Source organism: Chanodichthys erythropterus, chromosome 4 (genome assembly GCF_024489055.1).
Source record: "Chanodichthys erythropterus isolate Z2021 chromosome 4, ASM2448905v1, whole genome shotgun sequence".
Lineage (NCBI taxonomy): Eukaryota > Metazoa > Chordata > Actinopteri > Cypriniformes > Xenocyprididae > Chanodichthys > Chanodichthys erythropterus.
The window spans coordinates 13,435,548-13,463,400 of NC_090224.1; the positions used below are offsets into that span (position 1 = coordinate 13,435,548).

General features: G+C 37.2%; 5 protein-coding genes across 14 annotated transcripts in view; 3 read left to right on the forward strand and 2 right to left on the reverse strand.

Moving 5' to 3' along the window:
• The window catches only part of ncoa1 (nuclear receptor coactivator 1), a 61,984-nt gene extending 56,567 nt beyond the window's left edge, over positions 1-5,417 (forward strand). For 8 of the 9 annotated variants that reach the window (XM_067384164.1, XM_067384167.1, XM_067384163.1 and 5 more), the window contains one exon: positions 74-5,416. In XM_067384164.1, coding sequence (XP_067240265.1) covers positions 74-241 — 168 coding nt within the window. In that variant the 3' untranslated portion in view covers positions 242-5,416. Of the gene's footprint in view, positions 1-73 lie in introns of all 9 variants that reach the window. The other variant, XR_010894963.1, reaches the window with a different exon arrangement.
• A 649-nt stretch (positions 5,418-6,066) lies between these two features.
• ptrhd1 (peptidyl-tRNA hydrolase domain containing 1) lies at positions 6,067-7,682 on the reverse strand. Its single transcript, XM_067383138.1, has 2 exons — positions 7,388-7,682; positions 6,067-7,192 (listed from the first exon to the last, which is right to left on the reverse strand). Exons 1-2 carry the CDS (start codon positions 7,595-7,597, stop codon positions 7,022-7,024), a joined length of 381 nt encoding a protein of 126 aa, XP_067239239.1. The 5' UTR covers positions 7,598-7,682; the 3' UTR covers positions 6,067-7,021.
• A 173-nt stretch (positions 7,683-7,855) lies between these two features.
• slc25a27 (solute carrier family 25 member 27) lies at positions 7,856-13,172 on the reverse strand. The gene is made up of 10 exons (XM_067383139.1): positions 13,139-13,172; positions 12,939-13,045; positions 12,600-12,788; positions 10,805-10,889; positions 10,596-10,718; positions 9,946-10,058; positions 9,774-9,858; positions 9,604-9,696; positions 8,554-8,656; positions 7,856-8,478 (listed from the first exon to the last, which is right to left on the reverse strand). The coding sequence occupies exons 2-10, from the start codon at positions 13,021-13,023 to the stop codon at positions 8,407-8,409; spliced, it is 948 nt and encodes a 315-aa protein (XP_067239240.1). The 5' UTR covers positions 13,024-13,045; positions 13,139-13,172; the 3' UTR covers positions 7,856-8,406.
• An 875-nt stretch (positions 13,173-14,047) lies between these two features.
• Positions 14,048-18,699, forward strand: abracl (ABRA C-terminal like). Its single transcript, XM_067383140.1, has 3 exons — positions 14,048-14,137; positions 16,274-16,342; positions 16,941-18,699. The coding sequence occupies exons 2-3, from the start codon at positions 16,282-16,284 to the stop codon at positions 17,123-17,125; spliced, it is 246 nt and encodes an 81-aa protein (XP_067239241.1). The 5' UTR covers positions 14,048-14,137; positions 16,274-16,281; the 3' UTR covers positions 17,126-18,699.
• Positions 18,700-20,585: 1,886 nt separating this feature from the next.
• On the forward strand, positions 20,586-27,270 carry heca (hdc homolog, cell cycle regulator). Of its 2 annotated transcripts, none has more exons than XM_067383142.1 (4): positions 20,586-21,037; positions 22,506-23,618; positions 25,504-25,658; positions 25,801-27,270. In XM_067383142.1, the coding sequence occupies exons 1-4, from the start codon at positions 20,845-20,847 to the stop codon at positions 25,963-25,965; spliced, it is 1,626 nt and encodes a 541-aa protein (XP_067239243.1). In that variant the 5' UTR covers positions 20,586-20,844; the 3' UTR covers positions 25,966-27,270. The 2 variants fall into 2 exon arrangements, with proteins under 2 accessions (XP_067239243.1, XP_067239244.1); XM_067383143.1 differs by having other exon boundaries at positions 20,586-21,001.
• The last annotated feature ends 583 nt before the right edge of the window (positions 27,271-27,853 follow it).

The window sequence follows — 27,853 nt, forward strand, 5'->3', positions numbered from 1 at the left end:
TGCATCCTATTAATTTCTTTCTTTTAAAACAATCTTCTCAGTTCATACGTCACAGTCTTTTTCTATTTCTCAGGTACAGCAGGTTCAAGTGTTTGCTGATGTCCAGTGCACGGTAAACCTGGTGGGCAGTGACTCCTACCTAAACCAGTCGGGGCCCATCGGGACCCAGAAAGGCCCGAGTGGGACCCCCACAGCCCAGTCTCAGCAGAAGAGCCTCCTCCAGCAGCTCCTGACCGAGTGAGCCGCCCATTTACCATCTGCCAGAGGACTGACTGTCTCCACATGTAGAGATTTTTATTCTTCACCTTTGGTTTCTATACAGTATATCTGCAGGGTCGGTGTCTGGGGCCCAGGCTTGTGAGGTTTCATAGCCGTTCGACAAAGTGCTCATTCCTGGTCACCTTTTTAAACGCCTGTTTCCGAAAAGGAGAAAAGATCACGTTCCAGAATTTGCCAAGTCTGTAAAAAGGACCTGCTGCTTCTGCCGGCTACGCGTCCTTGTCAGTCAGGCCAACGTTGCAGTGCTTCTTGGAGAGCGGCGCAGCAGCTGAGCTCGGATTGGTCGGATTAGAAACTGGGGCAGGTTTTTGCCATGGTGTTGCTACGTTCATGGTGTATCGCTCAGTTTCAGCTGGATCTGTGACTGATAGGCTCTCCTCAGCAGTGCCTGATGATGGGAGGAATTTCCCGCCTCTTTTTATTTGTTAGTCTGTTCTGTTTGTTGTTGTTTTGTTTTTTTGTTTCATTTGTTTTTGTCTGTTGTCGTTTTCAGAACAAGCATGGCCAGGATGGGAGACTGCTCTGTAGCGCGTATCCGTCTGCCGCAGGCTTTCCTGGCAACACTGTTTTGAAACAGCAGACCGTTTTTTTTTTAACAATGTCCTACACATTTCCCCCCTCAGCAGCTGTGAATACGAGCCACTTAGGGTCAACTCAGCCTATCAGTGTTGTTTGCGGCGAGGTGTTGTGCAGGTTGGTATTGTTGCACAGCACAGACGGACAAAGTTGGGACAAGCTCACACTTTGTAATTTCCTTTAAAACGAAACATCAAATTTCAAGCAACTCTTGTTTTTCGAAAGCGTCAACATAACACCAGTTCTTTTTTTTTTTTTTAATGGCTAAATCTGTAATGTCACTTTTTGTTGTTTTAATAAGTAATCATCCAGAGGGGTCTCATGGCTCTCATACATCAAAGTGAGAGAGACTCGGATTTTTACGATTGATATTGGTTATCGAACACCCTGGTAAATGTTACAATTGCACACAGGTGCGAAAAATGTAGATTGTACATTGATTTTCATTATTCAGTTGAGTGTTTCAAGGATGCTCTTGAAAACCACAGGTGCTCTCTCCCGTCTGGAGGAGCGAGGTGTCGTCTCGCGCACCGTCGGCTGCATTCTCCAGCTCTTTGACTGCTCATGAGACTACTGTTGCCCAGTCAGACACTGTTCATCAGCATTAACTTTTGTTCCTTTACCCACTAGTCAGCCCCTCTTAAGAATCATAAAAATTTGATCGAAACGAAGCTAGTTACGTGAACGGAAAATCGAAAATGTAAATCAAATTGACACAAAGACTTGCCGTGGTCGAAATCGATGTCTCACCGTGTGAGCACAAAGTATTTCACAAATTGTGCAACGTAATCGGAGCACAACTCGAAATCGCGTTGCATGCGCGACCGTCTCCCCTTCTCACGTATTTTCATTCTCCTTTAACGGTGTTCTTTTGTTCGTGACTCACTTCGTGGAGTTTAAGTGCCGTGTCTTTGTGCGTGTGCTCTGTATACAAAGAATGGCTCTTTTTCTCCATTGCTACACCAGCTTCGATTGTCCTCACGGGAAAAAAAAAAAAATACAATTTCATAAAGCGGATCCTCATTCGTCTACAAAATTCAGCCGGCAGTATGTACTGTTGAGATCGAGCCACTTTTTTGCTATAAATGTACATAGACATTACAAAAAGCAAGATGAATTGACAAATACATAACATTTTAAGTCGGTTTTTGGCTGACCGAAAAAAACACAGACGTCGTAATTATTAATTTCTGCCCTCCTTTTTGAGGAACAGGCATTCCTGTATAGATAAAATGGTTTTTATGCAGTGGATAAGATTCATTTAATGAACCCTACCTTTCATCATTACCGTGTTTATGCCAAATATACCAAACTAGCAAACAGCGCCTATTAATAATGTTTTTATTGTTTCGTTTTTTCGTTTATAACGGCTCTCACAGTCAGTACACAACATCAAGGTACAATAGAACTATTCAGAACCTGGATTATCAAAGTATTGTGTATATAACAGATAAATGTGAATATGTATCTGTTCAGAATCAAAAAAATGTAGTGCTCCGAGTTTGTGGTAATAACTACTTGCTTCCATTTTGTTTGTTTTTTTGTTTTTTGAGATATGTATGGCTGTCTGAAAGCGTGTATGTGTGTGATTAATACTGTATATCTGGTGTTTAAAATGGAAAAACAGACAAATGTCCTGATTTTGATTTTCTTTCTTTTATTTTTTTCTTCTTCTTTTTTTTTTTTCTTTTAAATACCTGCAACTTTTCCTGTGGGTGTTGAGATTGCTCTATATGTGAGAATGGTTTAGCGACTGCTGAATGTGACTTTGCTGAGGGAGAAGCAGCATGGACTGGCTTTTGTACGGGTTAATTTAAAAAAAAAAAAAAAAGGCCATATTATTTAATTTCTCTGTTGTCAAAGTTTAAACAGCTCTGACAAAGTGGAACCTTGGTTTGAGAACAGCGCTGGCTCGTTGTAGTGGGGTTTGTCAACTGCCTGATGTAGTTTTGCCATGTGTAAACGCTCTTAAGACAAGAACGGAATAATGACCAAAGCTTCAAGATACTAAAAGATTCATATCATATGCAAGGTTCATGCAATTGGACAAATGTAGCATTGAGTTTTTCTTGAATAGGCGTCCCATATCCCGTCATGTTTATAACACTACCATTTTGTTCCACACTTTTTAATTTATTGTTTAGCCATCACCTCCCCTAGCTGGTTTGATTATTTTCGAAGATGTTCGGTTGTGAATTATCTTCAGACATTCCCCCGTTGCTACTGATCTACCAAACATGCAAATGCCTCTTCTGGAGGAACTTTAGTCACAGTTTTCAGGAAGACCGATTTCTAACCGCCAGCTATGCACGTTTAGAGGTTAAATGAAAAGCATTTGGCTTTTGTTTTAAAACTGACACGACTCAAAACTGATTATTGCTTTGACTGCAGTATTCTAGCCATGCATGCTAACGAATATTTCTGTTTTTTCTCTATTTAGTTTTTTTAAACTCAAGGATATACATAATTTGTAGTTCGAAACAAGTGGTTTTGAGCTACTCGGGCTAAAAACGAGAAAACCATACTGATGCAACTCTACTTAGATATTTGACTTTATTTAGCTGGATTCTTTATACCAAATTTGAGGTGCCTCTTGTACATATTTTCAGCATAGAGGACTGCTCCTCACCATTTGATGAACGTTTTCTTGTTTATGAGGATTTTCTTATACTGACCTTTGTAAGACTTTTGCTGTATTTTACATGAATTTTTTACTAAAAACCTAAATGTACCAGGAACTTGCAAGGAATACAATCTAGTTTTGCACTTTACATGAATTACAAGGAAAGAGGCCATGTCAAAATCAGAATATATGTTCGCGAAAAAGAACGAATACCCCCTGAATGTACTTTCGCCAAGTGAAACGCCATTTCGCTTTCCACGGAAAATCAAAAAAACGCTTCTCAGGTTCTTCAGGAAGAACTTGGCTTGTCAGGCCCTCATCATTGGATCTCTTAAACGAGCAGGGTAGCGGAGCCTTTGCTACATGAGTGTTGTTTCTGCTGCAGAACCGTAGATCTAACTATGCCTATCTTCTTCAGGTGCTCCACCTCCCCTTTGCCCCGTCCTTTTAGACCTCCTGGCTTTATCTTTTGAAGACATTCCTCATCCGACTCTGCTTTCTGTTCATCGCGGTCTGCGTCGTAGGCTTTGAGAGTCGTTTCAGGCCCCGCACGCTCAGTGCCAAGTGCTAAAAACCATTTATGCAAACTCGTACAATCTGCATTTCCTCACGTCATAGTAGTGAATCCTACGCGTCGACCACCACACACTCTCCTCGTCATTCAGATGTCATCTCTACATGGTATCATCTACAGTAGCTACTGTTTACCTGAGATTTTTCACATATTGTAAGTGCTGCCTTATAAATATACAGATATATTAGTTGTATTGGTGAAGGGAAGTCGTGCTTGTAGCTCCGCTGAAACGGCGCTTGTTCTTTCAAGGCGAGGTTCCACTTTTCACCTGTAAAATTAATATAAATAAACAAATATATATAGATATATACATTTTTACTCATTTTGTCCAGTTTTGTATAATACTTGTGAACTTTTTTTTTTTTTTTTTCTTAAGAGGTATCATTGCAGCTGTGTGTGGGACATTATGAATGAAGATGTATCTGGGAGACTTCTGCATGTTTTGTCATGTTTTTATTTTGTTCGTTTTTTTGTTTTCTCTATATCCAGGTTTATCTGGAGAATCCTACCTTTCTTAGGACGTTGTAGACAATCAGTCACATGCTGGGTCCAGCACCTGTAGGATTGTCCTGCAGGCTGCAAAACTGTGTTTCGCATCTACTGAATCAGTCTTATTTTCTTGTCCATTTCATGGAATTATGTGGCTGCTCAAACTGAGATTTGAAGTTTACACACATACATTTACACATACACACACACACACGCATACACATACACTCAGACAAACAAGAAACATTCACTCACACCTCGTGCATATGGCCCCTTTGTTGCTTTTCCAAGGTGAAGATACATACCTTGAAGGAAATTATGCTTTTGACTAACAAATCTCTATAACATCCATGAATGTGAGAATGCAACACATTGCAATAAAGCACCATGTAAAAAAAGGACTGCCAGTGCCATCTTTATATCGAGGGATGGGAATCGTAAAGGAATTTAAACTGTTTAAAGTAATTTTCTTTTATGATGCTTTTGAATTTGTGGCAGAAATATTTTGGAAATGCAATATATGAACAACCAGTCAGTTAGGTTTCACTAGCCTTCAGAACAACAACACGTTCACAATTCTTGGTTCAGTGAGTCGGACAATATTCGGATATGTCAGATTAATTGTAAAACTGATTCGTGTTTTATTCACTAAAATTAACCGATTCATAAGAGTCTTTTGTTTGACAATTGAGTTTCACTTGCCGCGCTGTAGGTATTTGATTCACTTAAAAAGAAGCGGCTCAAAAGATGAATTTGTTCCAGAATCGTGCTTCGCTGGTCGCGAAATAACTTTGTGATTCACTAAAAAGAACCGACTCACAAGAGTCTTTCGCTCGAGAATCGAGCTTCACTTGTCGCTACGTAACTTTGTGAGTCACTAAAAAGAACCGACTCATAAGAATCATTTTTCCGAGAATCGAGCTTCATTGTTCCCTACGTAACTTTGGGAGTCACTAAAAAGAACCGACTCATAAGAATCATTTGTTCGAGAATCGAGCTTCATTGTTCGCTACGTAACTTTGGGAGTCACTAAAAAGAACCGACTCATAAGAATCATTTTTTCGAGAATCGAGCTTCATTGTTCACTACGTAACTTTGGGAGTCACTAAAAAGAACCGACTCATAAGAGTCTTCCTTCAGAATCGTGCTACACGTCCACACAACATATGGACCTTAAAGGTGCCATCGAACGTTTTTTTACAGGATGTAATATAAGTCTAAGGTGTCCCCTGAATGTGTCTGAAGTTTCAGCTTAAAATACCCCATAGATTTTTTTTAAATAATTTTTTTAACTGCCTATTTTGGGGCATCATTAACTGTGCACCGATTTAGGCTGCAGCCCCTTTAAATCTCGCGCTCCCTGCCCCCGAGCTCTCGACTATAAAACAGTGCATAAACAAAGTTCACACAGCTAATATAACCCTCAAATGGATCTTTACAAGATGTTCGTCATGCATGCTTGACATGCTTAGTATTTATTTGGGTGTTTATATTTGATTCTGAATGAGTTTGAGGCTATGCTCCGTGGCTAAAGCTAACATTACACACTGTTGGAGAGATTTATAAAGAATGAAGTTGTTTATGAATTATACAGACTGCAAGTGTTTAAAAATGAAAATAGCGACGGCTCTCTTGTCTCCGTGAATACAGTAATAAACGATGGTAACTTTAACCACATTTAACAGTACATTAGCAACATGCTAACAAAACATTTAGAAAGACCGTTTACAAATATCACTAAAAATATGATATCATGGATCATGTCAGTTATTATTTCTCCATCTGCCATTTTTCGCTGTTATTCTTGCTTGCTTACCTAGTCTGATGATTCAGCTGTGTGCAGCTCCAGACTTTAATACTGGCTGCCCTTGTGTAATTCCTTTCATAATGTTGGGAACATGGGCTGGCATATGCAAATATTGGGGGTGTACACCCCGACTGTTATGTTGAGATTCGCCTGTTCTTCGGAGGTCTTTTAAACTAATGAGATTTATATAAGGAGGAGGAAACAATGGAGTTTGAGACTCATTGTATGTCATTTCCATGTACTGAAATCTTGTTATTCAACTATGCCAAGGTAAATTCAATTTTTAATTCTAGGGCACCTTTAAAAAACCAGTGCAGAATTACTAGCCCATCTTCAGCACATACACAATAAATCTTAATTTCAACGACTAATTTGTTACAAAGTACATTTTAAAAACATTTAGGATTATTGTAGATTCCATCATAGATTAAATTGAATACATTTATTACCCAATATGTGGAATAAATACATTGTTTCCATTTCAGATATTAAACATTTTATATTTATCAATCACCATACTGGTACAACAGCATAACGAAGTAGCAATTTGCTACACAGATATGTGGACGAAAGTCAAAGATGTGATGGTAAGGCTGTTCCAGCGGGTTCATTCTTAATGCCACATGCCATTCTGACCAGTCTTTGTGTTTATATTGTACAATACATGCATAATTCATTTGAAAAGTTTGAACTTTTTTAGAAAGGGCTGCACAGTCTCCTTAGGGTAGGGCTTCAAAGCCAAGCATGTGGGGATATTCTCTGGCTGCTCCATCCATAGTTTATGAGCTATGCCTTTTTCACATAGAGTACTGGAAAGGGTGGAGAGAGAAGCCTCATCTGGTGCCTGTGGAGGGAAGAAAGAGAATATTTTCTTTATATATAACTAACTATATATATAAACATTTTTATTTTTTTTACAAGTTAATCTGTTATTGGCTTTAAAAGTATTCTAAACAATAATTAAAAATAAAACACTTCAATATATTGCTAGTACAGGATCAGAAACACTTGGTGCATATGCTGTAATTGCAGTACTAACCTGCAGTACCACTTTGTGCATGCTGTCCAGTTCTCCCAAATATTCCTGTGTATCAGGGTCACTGTAGTGTAAATGAATGGCTGCAGTGGCCGCGTGACATGCTTGAGTTATAACCGCTCCTAAAGGCCATGATAAAGTGTGAATCAGGTCTGATCGGACGATGACATACTGAACTAAACGCCTCGATGTGCCACTACTCTGCGTTGCCATTTTAATTCCAGAGCGGAAATGACACAGTCCGCGGGTTCTTGTTTATGTTCCGGGTTCATTTCCTTACCGGTAAAGTTATTGACTGGATGCCCTCTACTGGTTGTTTGAGAACTCTGAGCATTAATATTAAAATGCATATATTAATAAAGATGTTTTTACCTTTACCGCACTAGGATTTCTGAATCATGCGTTCATGGTTAGTCTAATATATAATGAATATGATAATGAATTGAAAACCTTTTGGTAGAAAGAAAAACATTCCTCTATGTCAAAGTGTCCTCTATGTTTCAAAAATTAATTTTTTGTTGGTATAATCCTCTGTAATAATCGTAAATAAACGTTAACTGGAATAAAATAACATTATTTAACCTAGATGCAAAGGTAAATGTAAAAAATAGGAAAAATATAAAACTAATTCAAAATATTAATAAAAACTATAATAGTATCTCCAGATTGGAAGAGACTAGTTACAAGCAAACCCACTTAGGCTGGTTTAAATTGATATTTTCTGCATGATTATGAAAGGTAATAAACTGACAACAATTAACTAACATCTCTTTAGTAATGTGGATTAAAAATATTTTTTTCTGTGCCAGGTTCAAATTTTTATAAAAAGGCTTGAATGATTGCATTGCCACTTTATTTTCTCCAAAATATACAGTGATCAAATATACAGACTTCTTCCTCATATTTGTGTCCTGCATTGTGTACCTGAATACAGCTGAATTCAGAACTAATAAAAGAAGACTGGAATGTCCAACTTTAAGGGGGTGAAGTAAAATATACTCTCTGTCCACCTCTTAAAATCATTAAAACGAGCTGATGCCCATTGCTCGTCTCATTTGCTCAAATGTAAGCCAGAAAGTCAAAGACCAGGGAGCCTGAGAACAAAGATAGAGTTAGAATAGCAACAAAAGAGAATGAAACTTTAACAAACATATTTGAAATCATAGTACCATTCTAAACCAAGTTGGTAGAAATCCTTTATAGAGGGAAAAAAATCCTTCTCTTCTCACCGACTGAACAAGACAGTCAGTAGAAGACTTGTAGAGAAGACCCCTGCAAACAGAACGATAAAAATATGTTGTTATAATAACAAAGCTAAATACTGTCTTAATTAAAGGTGCCCTCGAATTAAAAATTGAATTTATCTCGGCATCTCAACATAACACCGACTGTTACGTAACAGTCGGGGTGTACGCCCCCAATATTTGCATATGCCAGCCCATGTTCCCAACATTATGAAAGGAATTACACAAGGGCAGTCAGTATTAACGTCTGGATCTCTGCACAGCTGAATCATCAGACTAGGTAAGCAAGCAAGGACAATAGCGAAAAATGGCAGATGGAGCAATAATAACTGACATGATCCATGATAACATGATATTTTTAGTGATATTTGTAAATTGTCTTTCTAAATGTTTCGTTAGCATGTTGTTAATGTACTGTTAAATGTGGTTAAAGTTACCATTGTTTCTTACTGTATTCACGGAGACAAGAGAGCCGTCGCTATTTTCATTATTAAACACCTGCAGTCTGTATAATTCATAAACACAACTTCATTCTTTATAAATCTCTCCAACAGTGTAGCATTAGCCGTTAGCCATGGATCAAAGCCTCAAATTCATTCAGAATCAATGTAAACAATATAACAGTATACAATACTCACATAATCCGACGCATACATGCTGAACACTTTGTAAAGATCCATTTGAGGGTTATATTAGCTGTGTAAGCTTTGTTTATGCACTGTTCAAGGCAAGCGCGAGATCCGTGGGCGTGGAGCAGGAGAATTAAAGGGCCAGTAGCCCTGAATCGGCTCATTTATAATGTTGCCCCAAAATAGGCAGTTAAAAAAATGAATTTAAAAAAATCTATGGGGTATTTTGAGCTAAAACTTCACAGACACATTCAGGGGACACCTTAGACTTATATTACATCTTTTTTAAAAAAGTTCTAGGGCACCTTTAACTACTATTCAGCTTTGATTAATAAACAAAACTAACCGTCCATTTGAATCCCGTGGCTGGTTCATTACTCTAGTTTTCACAACATCAGCTGGTGTTCCCATAATAGCTGCAACCAATCCTGAGCAAATGCTATACAAATGTTTTGGAAAAAACTGCTGAACATGAAGTTATTATATGTCAACATTAGTAGAATAACAGAATTTCACCTTGCCAATCCATGACAAATGCTGTTGTCCGGTATGGAGGTGTTTCTCAGTAGAAAATGCTTTACTGTATCATATGTCATGAGATCTGAACGTGAAATGAAAAATATTTGATGTATATAGCACAAAAGTGTAGCTGTCAACAATAGATTTCCAGAAGTCTTGACTACTGTACCTCCTAAATTGACTAGGGCAGCTCTCTGAACGTTGGGAACCCATCCTGCCCAAAGGCCTCGAATTCCTCCCTCTGCTATGATCTTTGTAAAAGCATGGTAAACTCCATGTACTCTGCCAGTTTAAAAAACAACAACATACATTTAGAACGATTACACTCATAAAATAAAGGTTCCAAAAGGGTGTTTTCACAGCAATGCCATAGAAGAAACATTTTGGTCTATTTCCACTATAAAGGACCTTTTGTGCAATGGAAAGTTTATATGGATATTAAAGCTGCTTCATAGAACCATCAATGCTAATAATGAACCTTTTTAAGTTTAGCAATTTAGACATTATTTAAAATGATAGTTCACCCAAAAATGAAAATTCTGTCATTTATTTACTCACCCTCAAGTTGTTCCAAACCTGTATGAATTTCTTGAAGAATATGGGTAACCAAACAGTTGACAGACCACACTGACTTCCATAGTATGGAAAAAATTACTATGGAAGTCAATGGGGTCCATCAACTGTTTGGCAGATAATCTTCAAAATATCTTCTTTTGTGTTCAGTAGAGGTTTGGAACAACTTGAGGGTGAGTAAATAATGACAAAACTTTCATTTTTGGGTGAACTATCCCTTTAACAAGAATTACGGCTGTGCCTCACCTTGGTGGTTTCCCTTCTAGTCGGCGCCTGCCCTCCATTTGCATTTGAACTTTCACTAGATCTGTTGGACTAGCGATGAACTGGCCCAAGGCACCTGAAATCATACTGCCGATCACTGCTTTCCTATGGACATCACAGGACACATGCTGATCCCATCTATTTAGACTTTATCACTGGCCTGATTCAAATTTCACAAATGTTTCCCTCACCAAACTGGAAAAATGCCATCTTCAGATCTTCCCAAGACAGATTCCCTGAGCTGTTCATAGGCCAACATCCTGCCGCCGGAATACACTAAAGATGAAGAATTCCAAAGTTCAGAAGTGGATTCAAATACATGCACTTATTTTGCCAGACAAGTTCATTGGAATTTTATTCAGTGCATGCATATAATTTAGTAGTCTGTTAAAGGGTTAGTTCACCCAAAAATGAAATTCTGTCATTAATTACTCACCCTCATGTTGTTCCACACCCGTAAGACCGTAAGTTCATCTTCAGAACACAAATTAAGATATTTTTGATGAAATCCGAGAGGTATATGACTTAGCAATATAATCACCACTTTCGAGGTCCAGAAAGGTACTAAAGACAGCGTTAAAACAGTTGACATGACTGCAGTGGTTCAAACTTAATTTTATGAAGCGACAAGAATACTTTTTGTGCGCAAAAACGACACAAAAATAACGACTTTATTCAACAATCTCTTCTCTTCCCTGTCATTATCCTTATGTAGGTGACACAGTAAGCACAGTGAAGGCTTCCCTGTTTACGTACGAATGCCGGCTCAGTATTGGCCAAAGCTGATCACGTGAGCAGCACGACACATGACGCAGGAGCCGGCCAATAATGAGTCTGTGTTCTGATGTAGAACCTGGAAGCGCTGGATATAAAAAACAACGTACGAGAATGACACAGAAGAGAAGATATTGTTGAATAAAGTCATTATTTTTGTTTTGTTTTCTCATTGCTTCATAAAATTAAGGCTGAACTGTAGTTACGTCAGCTGTTTTAACGATGTCTTTAGTACCTTTCTGGACCTTAAAAGTGTTGATTATATTGCTCTCTATGGAGGAGTCATATTCTTCTCGGATTTCATCAAAAATATCTTAATTTGTGTTCCGAAAATGAACAAAGGTCTTACAGGTGTGGAACGACATGAGGGTGAGTAATTACAGAATTTTCATTTTTGGGTGAACTAACCCTTTAATAAATTTCAAAACCAAAATAAGTTTCTTATTTTTATGGAATATTGGAGTATTTATTATAAATGATTTATCCTAGTACATCTTTTTTTAATTAACTCATGTGCCCTCATAATGTTTCATCAAAATAACTTCCCCTCCCTCTTGCAGCAACAGCTCTTCTCTTCTCTGATGATGTGTTTACTGGCGGAACAACCTGTCACTCACATGACATTACAGCAATAGCAAGCCACAATGATCCAGTCAATTCCCAATGGACAAAATCAAGTCCCGCTCTACATTTTTCTTGTTCGAGAAGTTGTTTCACTCAGATATAAGCAATGTTGGGTAATCTAATTACTGTAATTTAATTAGGTTACTTTTCGCTTGAAAAAGTAAAGTAATGGATTACTTTTAATTTTACTGTAATTTAATTAGTTACTTCTGATGTAATTGCATTAAATTGACAATACAACAATTCTATGTATAACAATAGTGGATTTAACATCAAAATGTCATGTTAAAATGTATGTTTTTAATGTATTCTTCTCTGTGTACACACTTCGGTCAGTGCAAGAAAATTGTATACAATTGTTTATTTGAAAGAATTAAAAGTGCAGTTTTGTGTCTATCCTTGTATTGTTCAACTGGTCGAGGTTGATATGGGATTTATAAAGTAATAAGTAATCCAATTCTTTTTAGAGATAGTAATTGAATTACAATGTTGAAGATAATAGCTAGTAACTTTTTTTAGAGTGACTTACCCAACACTGGATATAAGTCACAATAGAGAAGACTACAGACTACAACTTTGTAATTTTACCTATATGTCTGTAGATAGCTGGTGTGACCCCTTGCCACAATTTCAAGGGCCCCTCTTCTCGCACTATACCCATAGCTGTGCTCAGCATGCCCCTGTATTTTGGAGGCTGTACACTTCCACCATGCTGTCGGGAACCACCTTCACCCTGTATCTGAAGCCTGGTTTTGGTAAGGTCCAGAGGGAATGTGACTAAAATTCAAATTGTATACAAATCGCAGAGAAATGCACTCATATTAATCATTTAAATACATTAGGTAGCCTAGATATTAATTAATATGAATATAATATATATTTAATATACATGCATTATTTTAAAAACTACAAAGCATGTGTATCTACCTAATTCTGCAACAGTTGCTGCACATGCTGACAGAGTGAACTTTGATACTCGGGGCCACCGCGAATTTTCTTGTACAGGATGCATTGCAGGTGTCCTCCGATTCCCACTGGAGAAAAAAAAAGAAATTAATTCTACATCAATTTTTCCAAAAGAACCACAAGCATGGAGTGCATACGATTAAAATGTTTACATTGTTTACCTTTAATGAGAGGCGAAGGCGTGTTTTAACCAAGCCGGTTGGTCGGTGTAGTTCACGACCCTCTTGCGTAATACGTTATAAACTACAAAAGAAGCGTCATGCACCTAAAACCACATTTCCCAAATCAAAGGGGCGTCGACAAACAGACGTAAGACCATGCGTAAGACAAGCTCCTAGCGTAAGCCCGCCCGTGATTTTCGTACGCATGCGCTTTTAGGCAGCATGAATATTAATATTTAAATACTATTAGAGAAAACATTTGCACTCTATCTATCTATCTATCTATCTATCTATCTAATTTTTTCTATATATTTTAATATATTAAAGTTGAATTGTCGAATACATAAAAATAATTATTCTTCGTCTTCAAAACGTCACTGTAATAGCAGTAGCATCGATAAATTGCTTTTTACTGCCATCTGGTGTCTTGTAAATGAAATGTCATACACAGTTCAAAAATGTATGGCTGGACAAACATTTTCATGGAAATGTCTATTAAATTAAAATAAATAAACTGTTGAGTGCTCCTCGTATTTTTATTCATCTAAATTATCTATAATAATAATAATAATTTCTTCATTTAATAACATTTGCATCTAGTTGCAAACTGTTTTATATAGTTGCATAAACAAGCTATAGAACAAAGAATTAATTATTAGAATTACAGATGTCAATTAAAGCAGCCGTTTAATCTATTATGTGTAGACTACTTTTAATGTCGACATGTTTTACATAAGCAGGTAGCATCAAAATCCTCACGTGCAGAAACTCTTAAAAATGGTACAGCTTGTTGAGGTTTGGCATCCAAGCGACATACAAATTGGGTTCTGCCATTCCAAATGTATCCAAAATTCACTGCAGGTTAACAAATGACTGTAACTGGGTTAATCTAAAGAGGGCTGTTTGATGTGACGTCACACACAAAGCCATCTATGGTTGTGCTTCTCATTTCAATCAGCCTATAGTCTACAGAGCGGCGGCAACAAAACCACCACAGAGGTAAGTAGGCTGAACATATAACTACTTTGAAATGTTTTATGGTGTACATTAATAATTTAAACGAATACGTTTAGAATACAAGTTATGGATTTAATAACCCAGAATCTATATGTAAACCTCTTTAATGCGGTGTGAGTGCCTTTTACGCACATAAAAAGTGTTTGTTTGTTTATTTATGTGTATTTCAGGGATTTAAATCTGTGTGATGATCGAATTCAAATTCTGTGTCATTCACAAAATGCTTCAATCCAATTGTTCACACATTTCTTTCACTTTCCGTGTTAAGATTCTCACTTCCGCATTGCCTGATCAAATGATAGGCTAATCCTCGTGCTCAGCGGTGAAAGCCGTCCAGCCGTTTATTAATTATGCTTCATTATGTTTAACCCGCGGTATGGTATTAATCATACAGGCCACACGTATTATTTTCTTAATCAAAATTCAACGTGACGAGTAATTATAGTCTTTATATTCTGCATCTGCAATAAGCCGGTAGGGTGCGGCGTTGCAGTTCTCAACTCGTCCAGAGAGGGCGCTAAATAAATAGTGAATAGAACATGTCTAAATCAGTTTAAGATTTTTATCAAGCAGGTTTGTTGTTATCAGGACGCAATAAATCACTTATTATACCAGACTCTAAGATAGGCTACAGGAATCTCATTATAAAGTCTTTCAATGACTTAATACCAATTTATGAGTAATCAGAGGTGTAAAGAGTACCTGAAAACCATACTTGAGTAAAAGTACTGATACCTTACATCAAAAATGACTCTACTACAAGTTACAAGTAACCAATTCCAATACAACTTGAGTAAAAGTCTTAAAGTATCTGAGTTTAACAGTATTTTACTCATGCTGAATGTTGGCTCATAGACGCACTGGTCCTGAGAGACATGCCAGTGAAAATAAGAAACAATTGATTTGTAAGATGAGAAATCAAGTTTATTTTCTAAAATCAAAATAAAACTGAACTCCTCAATATTGCAATAAATCAAGGTTGACACAGCAGCCTCTTAAACATCTACAAACTCTCAAGTCTCAGTTGAGCTCAAGTGCACAGAAAGTAAACCAATATTCTTCAAAATGGTCTTGTCAATATAGCGGATAAATAAAACAATGTTAAGTAAAATTAAATAGTCAAAGTCTACTGTATTGGTGCGTTCAAGTCATGTCGGAAAGATCGTATTTACGAGCAGAACCGACATGAACGCCACCATAATGTCGTAAATACCAGTGGGAAGCTCGTAATTTTCTTTAAGCTCCGATCTGTACGAGTTGGGGGCGTGTCAGTCAGAAACATAGCGAAATACCACAATACCTGCAGGTATTTAGCAGTGACATTGTCAGGCTTTTCTATTTACAACGAAGTAAGCTGATTCCCAGCTAAAAATATGATAGCATCACAGTATAAAAATGTAATATGTAACAATAAAGTTTACAATGGCTTCATAAATGAATTAAAAAACATAAAAAGCAACATACAACTAATGCACACAAGTGTTATTTTGTGTAATTCATTTAGAGAAGGCACACCGCCATTATACTCCGAGGAAAGTGACTTGAACGCACCTACCGTCGTACACACGACTTCCCACCTCGTAAATACGAACTTCCCAAGAGGACTTGAACGCACCATATGTGCTGGTTTGAGCCTCATCACCAGCTGCAGTCATTTCCTCATCTAATAAATCAAACATCTGCGGTCAGAAACTACCTGCTAATGCACTCACATTCACGTGAAGTGTCCTTGTTGACAAGTTTTGGGTGAGTAAAGGCAAAATGCACAAGATAAAGTACCTTCAATGCCCTTAGATGGTGATATCGCTTCTATATATCAGAAACAAACTGCTGCAGAAAAGTTAGCTGCCATGAAAAAACGTCATTTGTAATTGCATTACTCATCACAAATGTAGTGGAGTAAAAAGTACATTTAGTTGCTAAAAAATGTAGTCACTAGAGAGTAAAAGTTGCCAATATCTTTGATACTCAGTACAACTACAAAGTAGCCAAAAAGATACTCAAGTACAGTAACTAATTACATTTACTCAAGTACTTTACACCTCTGTGAGTAATACAGTATACATTGAGTAGCAAAAGTAAGGCCTTCACAATATTAACATGCACGTATAATTTCAGTGACAAAAATGAATGTGGAACATGAAGTTACGCTGCTCATTGATGAGATTCGTCGACTGGGCAATAAAAGTAAGTCTTGTACTATTTTTGAGAAGCACAATTGGTAGGGTTAAAATCTGAGAACACTAGTGAAAATGCACCTTTTTGCCTTTTTTCCATTACAAATTATATTATTTACAATTTGTGTGAAACGTTGAATCAAAAATTTACATTAATTTTAAAATGTCTTAGCATTTGGTGTCTCCTTTTTGCATTAATGTCAGCAGCATGATCATCTGACCCAAGTGTTTACGTTATCAGTGTCACAAATTTGCTTATTGGTTTGGTGGCCTAGATATAATGCTTAAACTGAAACATTGAAATAGGAGCTGTACTGTTGATTCTGAAACCTCAAGTCCTTGTATGATCAGAAATTTTTGTTCAGTGGTGATTTTAGGTGTACATTTAGTTTCTGGTAGTCAGCATACAAATGCAGGTGTCATTGTGGTATCTGGCTTTCCTATTAGCTCAAACCATTCCTCATACTTCTCGCTGTTATTTTGAGGTTTGCTAACACTGATTCTGTATGTCTCAGTGCTTTAACAAGTACATAAATGTCAATGGGAGACTTACAGGGTTGTTAATGAATGATTTAGAGCAAACCCTGACCACTCTTACTGTCTCACAGACTCAGATGGAAAGACCACTGTCAAATTTGGAGTCTTGTTTAATGATGACCAGTGTGCCAACCTCTTTGAAGCTCTGGTCGGAACGCTGAAAGCGGCCAAGCGAAAGAAGATCATCACGTTTGAAGGGGAGCTACTACTGCAAGGAGTTCACGACAATGTTGATGTTATATTACTGCAGGACTGAATTTCAGTCTTTTCTAAACTTGATTGAAAAAGTACAAAAAATTTTGACATGTCATTGCCACATTTTGATATGGAAATATACTTGAGAATGTCACATTTTTGTATACTGCATTGGAATATTTTTATACAGCCATTTTTTTCTCTCAGGGGAGTGATTTGCACACAAAGTTTTTTTGAAAAGTAGCAATCGTCCCTGTTCAGACAGCTCAAAACACAGCCATACCATTAAAATATATCAGAACAGTTATAGTGTGCATGATCATGTTTCTGGGACTTTGAATGAATTAATCAAACATTGTTTTCAACTTAATAGAAATGAATATTCACACTAGATAATATCATTTTTATAGATCATCCAGTTCTGCCTACACTCTTAAAAATAAAGGTTTCAAAAGGGTGTTTTTGCAGCGATGCAAAACCATATTTTGTTCCCCAAAGAACCTTTCCGTATACAGTACTTTAAATGAAGCATTTGAACCTTTTGTGGAATAGAAAGTTTCCGTGGATGTCAAAGGTTCTTCATGGAACCATCAAAACCAATAAAAAAAACTTTATTTTTTAAGAGTGTATGACTACCGTAATCATGAGATTGTTTGTTTTGCTGTATCATTACTGTGAAATTACTGATTTCATGCATATTCATTCAAGTTATTTGTGCCAAAACATGTCCAAGGCTGATAAATGAATTATCTGCTGTATGATTTTCTGGAATTAAATGTTATAAAAATGAATCAAGTTTGACAAATCATCTGAACTGTTGTTCGGGGTGATATTGTTTTATAAAGCTCTTGTGAAAACATCTCCACATTTTACTTGTGCTATTCTTGCTCTATGTCTGTACAAATGTCACATAGGACTCCTAATGGTGCAGTTTGTGCCATTTTAAGCTCAGGAAGTTCTTAACATGAGCAGTAATAGGAAATGCTGTCCAAAAATCGCATACTCAGCTACTTATTTGGAATAATGAATTACTTCGCAACAGCTAAAAATGTATGTTCTATATAACATGAATGTCTGTAGTATGAATGTAATCTATACTACATTGGCCATGTCACATGGCCTATCAGCGTCAGTTGCCATTCACAAATCCTCTCCCATGGCCTTATGGGATAGTAAAGTGTCCACTGGATGCACAATTCAGAATCTGTCTGAATCAGAATAAGTTTGCCTACTCTTTTATGTGAATTTGGACATACTTATTTTGTCACATACCAACTATATAGCAGGGAAGAATGGGATTTCGGATGCAGAGACTTCATCAATGATTAAATAGAGAGTATGTTTAAAATTATGTACTGGATCATCACCTGGATCATGACAGTGGGGAAAAATAATAAAATTGACAATAGAATAAGCTTTCTATATATATATATATATACCTCAACATTTTCCAATTTGTAATATGTATATGGATTGTGTTGCTGTATTTGATTTCTATCTTGTGATGCTTCATCTGCTTTGGGAATGGCTGGAGATAGTTTATTTAAAAGTGCAATAAACTCTGTCATATAAATATGAACTGTATTTAAGACACTTTATCTTTCAAATTAATGGCCAGTACTAAATTATAGACCTGAATGGTGGAATTAAAAGCTGTTTTTAACTTTAAAATAAATGAGCCAAGCTAAAATGGACTTTTAGAGATCTGATTTTGAATTTTTAATTCAAAGTCATTTTCACCTAAAATGGTTCTTTGTAGGACTTGAAATAGTTCTATTTTTGGCATATTTAAAGCACTAGTTTATCTTTCAACAAGGTTCCTTGTGGTACACTCTAAAAAAAGGTGCTATATAGCACTAAAAGTGGTTCTTGGCTCATAATCATATAGGGGAACCACTTTTGGTGCTATGTACCACCATATCTTTAAAGGATCTCTACAGCGCCTTTGTCAAATTGTGCTATGTAGAACCCATAAGAGGTGCCATATTGCATTTTATTTCTTCAACAAAAATGGTGCTAAACAGCACCAACAGTGGTTGTTTGGCTCGTAAAGAACCTTTAAAGGGGCGATTAGTCCACTTTCAAATAAAATTTTCCTGATAATTTACTCACCCCCATGTCATCCAAAATGTTCATGTCTTTCTTTCTTCAGTCGAAAAGAAGTGCAGCTTCAAAGGGCTTTAAACTATAGCAGACGAGGGATAAGGGTCTTAAGTAGTGAAACGATCGGTCATTTTTGAAAAAAATGTAAATGTATATGCTTTATATAAACAAATGATCGCCTTTAAGTTCTTCCGCTTTCTGTATTCTTCAAAAAGTTTATGCTGTATGTCCTACGCCTTCCCTATTCGTCATTTTTTCCGTAAGTAGAATAGGGAAGCCGTAGGACATACAGCATAAACTTTTTGAAGAATACAGAAAGCGGAAGAACTTAAAGGCGATCATTTGTTTATATAAAGCATATACATTTAAAAAAAATTCGAAAATGACTGATCGTTTCGCTAGATAAGACCCTTATTCCTCATCTGGTATCGTTTAAAGCCCTTTGAAGCTGCACTGAAACTGTAATTTTGACCTTCAACCGTTTGGAGGCCATTGAAGTCCACTATAAGGAGAATAATCCTGGAATGTTTTCATCAAAAACCTTCATTTCTTTTTGACTGAAGAAAGAAGGACATGAACATCTTGGATGACATGGGGGTGAGTAAATTATCAGAAAAAAATGTATTTGAAAGTGGACTATTCCTTTAACAGGTTCTTTGTACAGCAGTGGTGCTATATACCAGTGTTTCTCAAATGCCAGGGGTCCTTATAAAATATATGAATATTGTGATATTTTTCCATAAAAGAAGAAGATGATATATGTATAATATAACTGACGATATGACTGAATATTGGACAAGTCAATTAACGTAAATTATACTTGATTGCATTTGGTCATCACAAAGACATTAATGATACCAACAAGTCAAAATTATTCTGGGGTCCTTCTAAATATGACGGGGGTCCATTCACTGCTATATAGCACCTCAACCACCCCAAAGAACCACTGAAGAACCATACAGGGGCTTAACGGGTTCTGTATACGTTAGCGGTGCTATATAGCACCTCAGTCATCTCAAAGAACCAGTGAAGAACCACTGAAGCACCAAGATTTGCTGCTATACAGCACTTAAAGTGGTTCCCCTATGATTACGAGCCAAAGAACCACTTTTAGTACTATATAGCACGCACCATTTTTTTTATAGTCTACATCTTTGGAGAACCATTTCTGGGTTCTTTAACAGGTTCTTTGTAGAACTTCTCTAATGGCATCAAACTGAGAAAAGAATATTTTAGGTTCTAATTAGAACCTTGATTTAACCTTGACCTGCAAAATTAAGATAACAGCTCAAACAGCATATACATCACATATGTGGCAAAGCATTTTTGTTTTTCTAATAATTTTAGCAATGTGTCGATGATTTGCTCGGGACTCCCTCAGTCTGTGCTATTAATAACTCCGAGCTCTAGGTCTGGATCAGAGATGGAGGCGGGGCCAGAGGAACATTCTCTCTTCAGAGCAGGAATCAAAACAAGAGAGGGACACGCCTTCTTCATGGTGTACCTCTGCTGTCAAGACTGCCTGCACAAATCTGGAGGATGATGATCGAACTGTAAGATCTGCATCCACCGTGCATTAATATTCGCAGTGGATTCGTCAAGCACCCTCGACATGATATCCGCAGAAATGCTCGGTGGCGGTCGCTGACAGGCTGCATTCATACTGAGCGCTCCATTATGCCCAACCAAAAAAGCAACAAGGGGAAGAGAAATAAACGCACGAATAGTAGCGGAGACGAGCAAGAAAATGGAGCCTCTGCGTCTGCGGTTACAGGAGGAACTGCCTCGGTGTTGACTGGAGCGACAGCGGGTCCGCCGAGCGACAACAGAAGCGGTAAGAACGTCACTTCAGTGAATGTTCTATCAGACGGTACGTTTCCCTGAAAGTGCGCGCGCGTTACCTTCCTTCTAATGTTCTCTCACTTGCAGCAACTTGTTTTGTGTGCGTGTCATCAGAATTGTTACGACATTGCCTGGAGATTTCAGTGCTCTCACTTATCGTCCTGCACTGTAAGGTGGTTGTGTAGGCCTTGTTCAAGGGTAGATGCACTTGGCATGGAGTTGCATGTGACCAAATGTTGTGTGTATGTCGTGTAATGGCATGTCATATCACCGTTATGATGTGCAGTTAGAGTGTTTAATAATGCATTGTATGGCTTTGGCTCCTGAGGTAATGGAAGTGGTGTTCTAGCTTTGATTGACAGCTATGAATAATGGAATGTAAGGGCGCTGGTAATCAAAGCCCTTTCATATTTAGTAATACAGCAGGATATATTTTATTCATAATTTTTTTTATTTATTTTTTTTATAAGTAACTCAAATACGTTTCAGACAAATTGTTAGTTTGTATGTCTTCAACAAACAAAAATCGTTAAAAAAAACTTTTTTGTGTCATAATCTGTAAGAGGAGCCGAGCAACAGGGCTTTTCCATATGTGCTCAAACGTTCTTTAAGTAATTTTTAAAGTTTTAATTTTAATAAGGCGCGCACACTAGTGAGAGAAACCCACTCAAGAGCGATCACTGAGCTAGAGAAAACAACAACATGCTCTTTTCTGCAGCTGAATTCAAACAATTGCTTCAGTTAATGAGAGAAAACAATTATTTCACTTTATGCCTAACTAGTCTGGTTTGAAAGGTAGTGAACACTTAAAAATGTTGTGATTCAAACTCTTGAAATGCTGCTGTACAATCAAATGTTGTATAATTGTCTCTCATGAGACACACACATACACACTTCAACTTCATTCACAGGAATGTTGCGCAATATTTTTTCTTTTTGAGTGGGATTTGCACCCACAGAGTTATTATAAATAGAAATGATGTATTGAATGCACTGACATTGAATTCTGCCAGTGACGCTGCTTGAATGCAGTCTATAAATACTGTAGATGTCCCTTAATAAATGTTGTGAATTTTTTTTTTCAGGTTTATTTATTAATTCTGTCATTACAGTACAATACATTAACCAAATGTAATTTAAAAATATCTATTTATTTTGTGCATAACATAAGCCGTAGTAATCTGCATTAAAGATATTTTCCCGTAAAGCAACAGATCATCCAGAAATATAAGTTCTGGCATCATTTCCTCACCCTCATGTTGTTCTAAGCTCCTTCCTGGAGTACAAAAAAAAGATGTTAGGCTCTGTCACCAATTACTTTCATTGCATCTTTTCTTCACCTGCAATGAAAGCAAATAATTCTAACATCTCTTTTTCTGTTCCACTGAAGAAAGAAAGTCATAAGAGTGTGTAAATGATGAAAGAAGTGTAATGTGTATGTGAGCTATTCCATTGCATTAAGATTAAGTTAATAAAATCTCCATTGTGTTTGGCAGAGGCCACATGTGCCACCCCATTAGTGTGCAGTCTGGGCCGTCCCGTTGACCTTGAGAAGGACGACTACCAGCGTGTGGTGTGCAACAGTGAACTCTGCCCCTACGGCAATTGGATGCACCTGCAATGCTTCTATGAGTGGGAGAGCAGCATCCTAGTGCAGTTCAACTGCATCGGCCGGGCCCGCAGCTGGAACGAGAAGCAGTGCCGACAGAACATGTGGACCAAAAAGGGCTACGATTTAGCCTTCCGCTTCTGCTCCTGTCGCTGCGGCCAGGGACACCTGAAAAAAGACACTGACTGGTACCAGGTGAAACGCATGCAGGACGAGCGCAAGAAAAAGCTGCCAGAGAAAGGGAGCGGGAAGCCCAGCAGTGGTGCCTCCTCTGTAGGTGGTGCTTGCGGCGGAGGGGGGCCGGAAGCTGCCGATGAGCCTAAGAAAGGGAAATCATCTGCAAGCCATAAGTTAGCTCACCGTGGCTCCAGTCAGGAACTGTCTCGCAGACAATCGGCAGATTGGCAGAACTCCCAGGAGAGATGTCACGCCGGTCCTCCCAATGCCGTCGGTGGGGTTTCCCACGGGCTCCGCTCCCCATGCGAATCCCCCACTCAGTCCCCCCCGTCAGGCTTCGCCTCCTTTCCCCCCCAGTCCCTCGGTGGCCCGCGTAGCTCGAGGCACCTGGGCGAGTTTCTAAAGAACGCGGTTCATACAGAAGGCCACAGGAAGCATTTGCTGTCCGGAGGTGGGGTGGCACGTGGGGCTCACTTTGAGCAGGGAGCCGCCAACATGTGCCTCCCTCGGCTTTCTCCTGGAGACAACCCTGTGCAGTTCCTGAGGAGGCTGGATCTTTCAGAGCTGCTCACACACATTCCCCGACACAAGCTCAACACTTATCATGTGCGAATGGAGGACGATGCCCAAGCCGGGCAGGGAGAGGATCTCAGGAAGTTTATACTCTCTGCACTCAGTGCGAGTCACCGCAATGTGGTGAACTGTGCCCTTTGCCATCACACCCTGCCCATCTTTGAGCAGTTCCCTTTAGTGGATGGAACGCTGTTTCTGAGCCCTTCACGCCATGATGAGATCGAGTATGATGTACCTTGCCATTTACAAGGTGAGTGAATCCACTATTCATACTCAAAAAGGTGTGTTTCTCTTCAAAATATTAGAGTGGAAAATGTTAAAGTCCCCCTGTAGTTTTATTCCATAAAAGTAATCTTGGATTACCAAAGTGACATTTAAAAAAAAAAAAAAAAATTTGTGCCTTAAAATAGCTTGAATGTAACTCTACACGCTTGCTTCATTTAGTATATGCAGATCTATGAATATGCTAATTAGCTCCGCCTCCACTCGCACACACGAGCTCAGAGATCCACTCGGTCAACTTACTGAGGTAAACGCTGCTAAATCTACCCGATTTTTTTTTTTATCAAGAGAAAAATATACCGGGATAACCTGGCTTCTCTTGAGACTTCTCTGTTTCAGAGCGGTCATAGTTAATGATATGCTAAACCCCGCCAGCACTTTGACGTGATTGGTTACAAGGTAGTTTGTGACGTCAGAAACACCAGCAATTTCTAACCGCATTTTTAAAACTCTTTTTAGATCACAGCAGTTTTAGAGAGAAAATACTCGGCAATTGTGTTGACTTATTAATTTACACATGGTTGTCTTAAAGCATATTAAAAACACCACACACATATAAACAACTTTAAAAACCTGATTTTCACCACAGGGGGACTTTGTTATTATTCATTAGTGTCCCATAAACCCATAAGCTTGCACAGCAAAGAATATCTTTAGTAATCTAAATGGCTTCATTCATAAATAACAATGTTTTATAGAATTAAATTGAACTTTAATTCTGTTTATATTCAATTAAAATTTCATTAAACAAGTTTCTTTTCACATTTTCAGTGTCTCCAAACTTCGTTGTGCAGTCACTTCAATATCATCAATGCTTAAGATAATTTTATGTCATTTATGACATTTTATATTTAAATAATTAATAATTCTAACCAATGTGTTTTGGAGAAAAACAGTATTTCATAATGAGAATCCCGCACTTTCATTTTTTTTTTTTACTTCAATGAAAGACTAGATTTTTGTGATTTTTTTGCATTAAAAAATGTAATTATGTTAAGTAAAAATATAAATTAGGGACACATGATTTATGAGTACCATATCGGTTACTGGATGATATTTGGAGATTTTTTATTTTTTATTTTACCAGGCTGTTATTACATATTAAATGGTTCATGCTCACTTATCCTATTTTTTACATTTAGATTACCTTTGCCATCATCTAAAACTCAAAGTTAATCTTTAAAAACACTAATAATTTAGTAACACTGCTAAATGTGTTTTGAGATGAATATTCATTTTCATAATTTTGTGATGCCTAAATTCAATTGTAGCTTATAAAATATTTGACTGAAAAAATTATAGAATTTTAATATTGTCCATTTATTGGTTATCAACCATAACAAATTTGACAGACAAACATGTAGTACTGATTTATTCGTAGTAATGATATCATCAATATTCTTTAAAAAAAATATCAGTTATTGCCTTGTTTTTGGTATTGGTTCACATTATTTTTGTTGAATCTGTCTCTTTTTCCCTGGTTAGAAAAGATTGCATTGCATTTACACCATTCATTTCTGATAAAATAGCAAGAACAGCAAAAACCAGTTGACAAACTTTGCATGATAATAATTTTACCATAGCAAAAACAACTCAAGTATAGCATTTGAGAATTAATTGCGACTGTTGCTGAAGACTAAAACAAAGACATTTTGAGGCAAAGTACCGAATACATAAATTAAGTTGATTGGGAATAAAAACTAATCCTTTTCTTCTTGTAATAAAGAAGCAAAGCAGCTGTGACAGATAATAATGCTTTGATCATGGCATACCATTAAATCCCTATTAGAATATATTTTCATGAATTAGAGGCTAATTGCAATTTTAAAAGGTTTTCTGTTTATGTTCTAAAGGGAGGCTGATGCACCTTTATGCCATCTGTGTGGACTGCCTGGAAGGAGTACACAAAATCGTGTGTATAAAGTGCAAGTCTAGGTGGGATGGAAGCTGGCACCAGCTGGGCACAATGTACACATACGACATACTGGCTGCATCGCCGTGCTGCCAGGTAATGAATCTGTTAGTGCTCATAAACTATATAACATATAATTTTATATTTTATATATATATATATATTAATATATATATATATATATATATATATATATATATATATATAAGTAAAATGTCACTACTCTCTGTCTGCCTAGGCACGGCTCAACTGCAAGCATTGTGGGAAACCCGTTATAGACGTACGTGTGGGCATGCAGTATTTCTCCGAGTACAGCAATGTACAGCAGTGTCCTCACTGTGGCAATCTGGACTATCACTTTGTAAAGCCATTCTCCTCGTTCAAAGTTCTCGAAGCTTATTGACAAAAGTTGCATTTGCATGCTAGTATTTTTTCCCTGTTTTTTCTATTCATAGAATTACTTATTTTGGGCTCTTGTCGACACTTTGTGTGGGATTAGTTCTCTTTAGGAACAAAATAGAAAGAATTAAAGCATACAACGTTACGTCGGAGAGCGTATCTTTTGTTAAGAGAAAGAGGGTGTGCTTTTTCGTATATTCTAACGCCATCCTTGAAATGTTTGAGCTTGCATTAAAAAACAAAGCAACAACAATACTGTGACAAGTGAATGTATCTCTGTATGCCAAATTTGCTCTTTTGTACAAAAAAAACCAAGAAAACAATAAAATACATAAAAGGAACCTTCCTTTTTCACAGAGTAATTATTCCACGGCTTGGTCAGTTTTTTTTTATTTTATTTTTTTTATCTCATTCCGCCCAGGGCCTGTCTACATAATTCCTGTTTTCCATATCAAAAAGTAATGCTCAAAGAACATCATTATTGCAGATGAAGCAGCTTCTTTGATAAAGCAATGAAGAGGCGCTCTCATGTGGACAACCTTTGGTTTGTGAATCTTGGAAGACAAAGCTGTTTATTGAGTGAGAGAAATAAATAAATCATCTTCAGATAAAATTTGGATGTGCTAGAATATTTAAAAAAAAAAAAGATCAAGAACTAAGGCATGTTTGTTATTGTATAATGATAAATCATCCATATAAAATTCATACTACAAGCATCTATAATTGTCAGTTAACATTTACCAGACAATTAGATCTGCTGGCTTGTTGGCCATGATTTAGCACATATTTCTGCTAAAAAATAATATTTTAAAGCCTCCTATAGATAACATATCTCATGGGGATTGTATCTATACTACCATACAGAAGCCAAACACAGTAGCTACACATTTTGTAAAAAAGTCAGTAAAAAAATTAGTTGACAAAATGGTCTTTTAGACTATCATTTGACTTTTGAAAATGTAGTGGGAAAAGTCAGTTAAAAAGCAATTATTGCTTTGATGTATTAGGGTAGAGAGTAGGGACACACCAAACCGCCACCAAAGAACTAGCACTAATAAAAGCTGACTGTGTTATCGCCTCACGTCGCCTGCCTTAGGGCTAAAAAACTGCATGTGAACACACAGAGAACTACAGCTGACTGTCAACCAGTATGTGTGTTCTGAGCCTGCGTGTAAGGAGACCACTGTCTATTTTTTCATATATATTCGTCAATATTCGTAATTCAGAATTATTACCCCCCTAGTATTGGTATTAGGATTAGGGGTGGGGTTAAAGGGTTAGTTCTCCCAAAAATGAAAATTCTGTCATTTATTACTCCCCCTCATGTCGTTCCACACCCTTAAGAACTTCGCTCATCTTCGGAACACAAATTAAGATATTTTTGATAAAATCCAATGGCTCGTGAGGCCTGCATTGAGAGCAAGTTAACTTAGACTTTCAAACGCCCAGAAAGGTAAAAATATATTTAAAACAGTTCATGTGACTACAATGGTTTAACCTTAATTTTATGAAGCGACGAGAAAAACTAACTAACGACTTTATTCAACAATATCTAGCACTCATCACTGAACTAAACACTGCTTCATGAAGCCTCGAAGCTTTACGAATCTTTTGTTTTGAATCAGTGGTTCGGGCACTGCCAAAGTCACGTGAACCATTGAAATTTCAAACATTTTTGATGCAATGAAGTCTCATTTGCTGAGATCACGTGACTTTGGCTGTTTGAGATTGTTTGATAAACACTCTGAACCACTGATTCGAAACAAAAGATTCGTAAACCTTCAAAGCTTCAAAGGGTTTAGCACACAAAAAGTATTCTCGTCACTTCATAACATTAATGTTGAACCACTGTCTTAAATATTTTAGTTAAATATTTAATTAATAAATATTTT

Bases quoted from the DNA above. Each gene is read 5' to 3' on its own strand.
- ptrhd1 (XM_067383138.1), bottom strand. From the start codon at position 7,597: ATGGCAACGCAGAGTAGTGGCACATCGAGGCGTTTAGTTCAGTATGTC. The intron at 7,193-7,387 runs GTTAGTACTGCA...TTCCCTCCACAG, and splicing joins TGCACAAAGTGGTACTGCAG to GCACCAGATGAGGCTTCTCT.
- heca (XM_067383142.1), top strand. From the start codon at position 20,845: ATGCCCAACCAAAAAAGCAACAAGGGGAAGAGAAATAAACGCACGAAT. The intron at 21,038-22,505 runs GTACGTTTCCCT...TGTGTTTGGCAG, and splicing joins AGTGAATGTTCTATCAGACG to AGGCCACATGTGCCACCCCA. The intron at 23,619-25,503 runs GTGAGTGAATCC...TATGTTCTAAAG, and splicing joins TGTACCTTGCCATTTACAAG to GGAGGCTGATGCACCTTTAT.
- abracl (XM_067383140.1), top strand. From the start codon at position 16,282: ATGAATGTGGAACATGAAGTTACGCTGCTCATTGATGAGATTCGTCGA. The intron at 16,343-16,940 runs GTAAGTCTTGTA...ACTGTCTCACAG, and splicing joins TCGTCGACTGGGCAATAAAA to ACTCAGATGGAAAGACCACT.
- slc25a27 (XM_067383139.1), bottom strand. From the start codon at position 13,023: ATGCATCCTGTACAAGAAAATTCGCGGTGGCCCCGAGTATCAAAGTTC. The intron at 10,890-12,599 runs GTAAAATTACAA...CTTCATCTTTAG, and splicing joins AGCTATCTACAGACATATAG to TGTATTCCGGCGGCAGGATG. The intron at 10,719-10,804 runs GTGAGGGAAACA...TGATGTCCATAG, and splicing joins GATGGCATTTTTCCAGTTTG to GAAAGCAGTGATCGGCAGTA.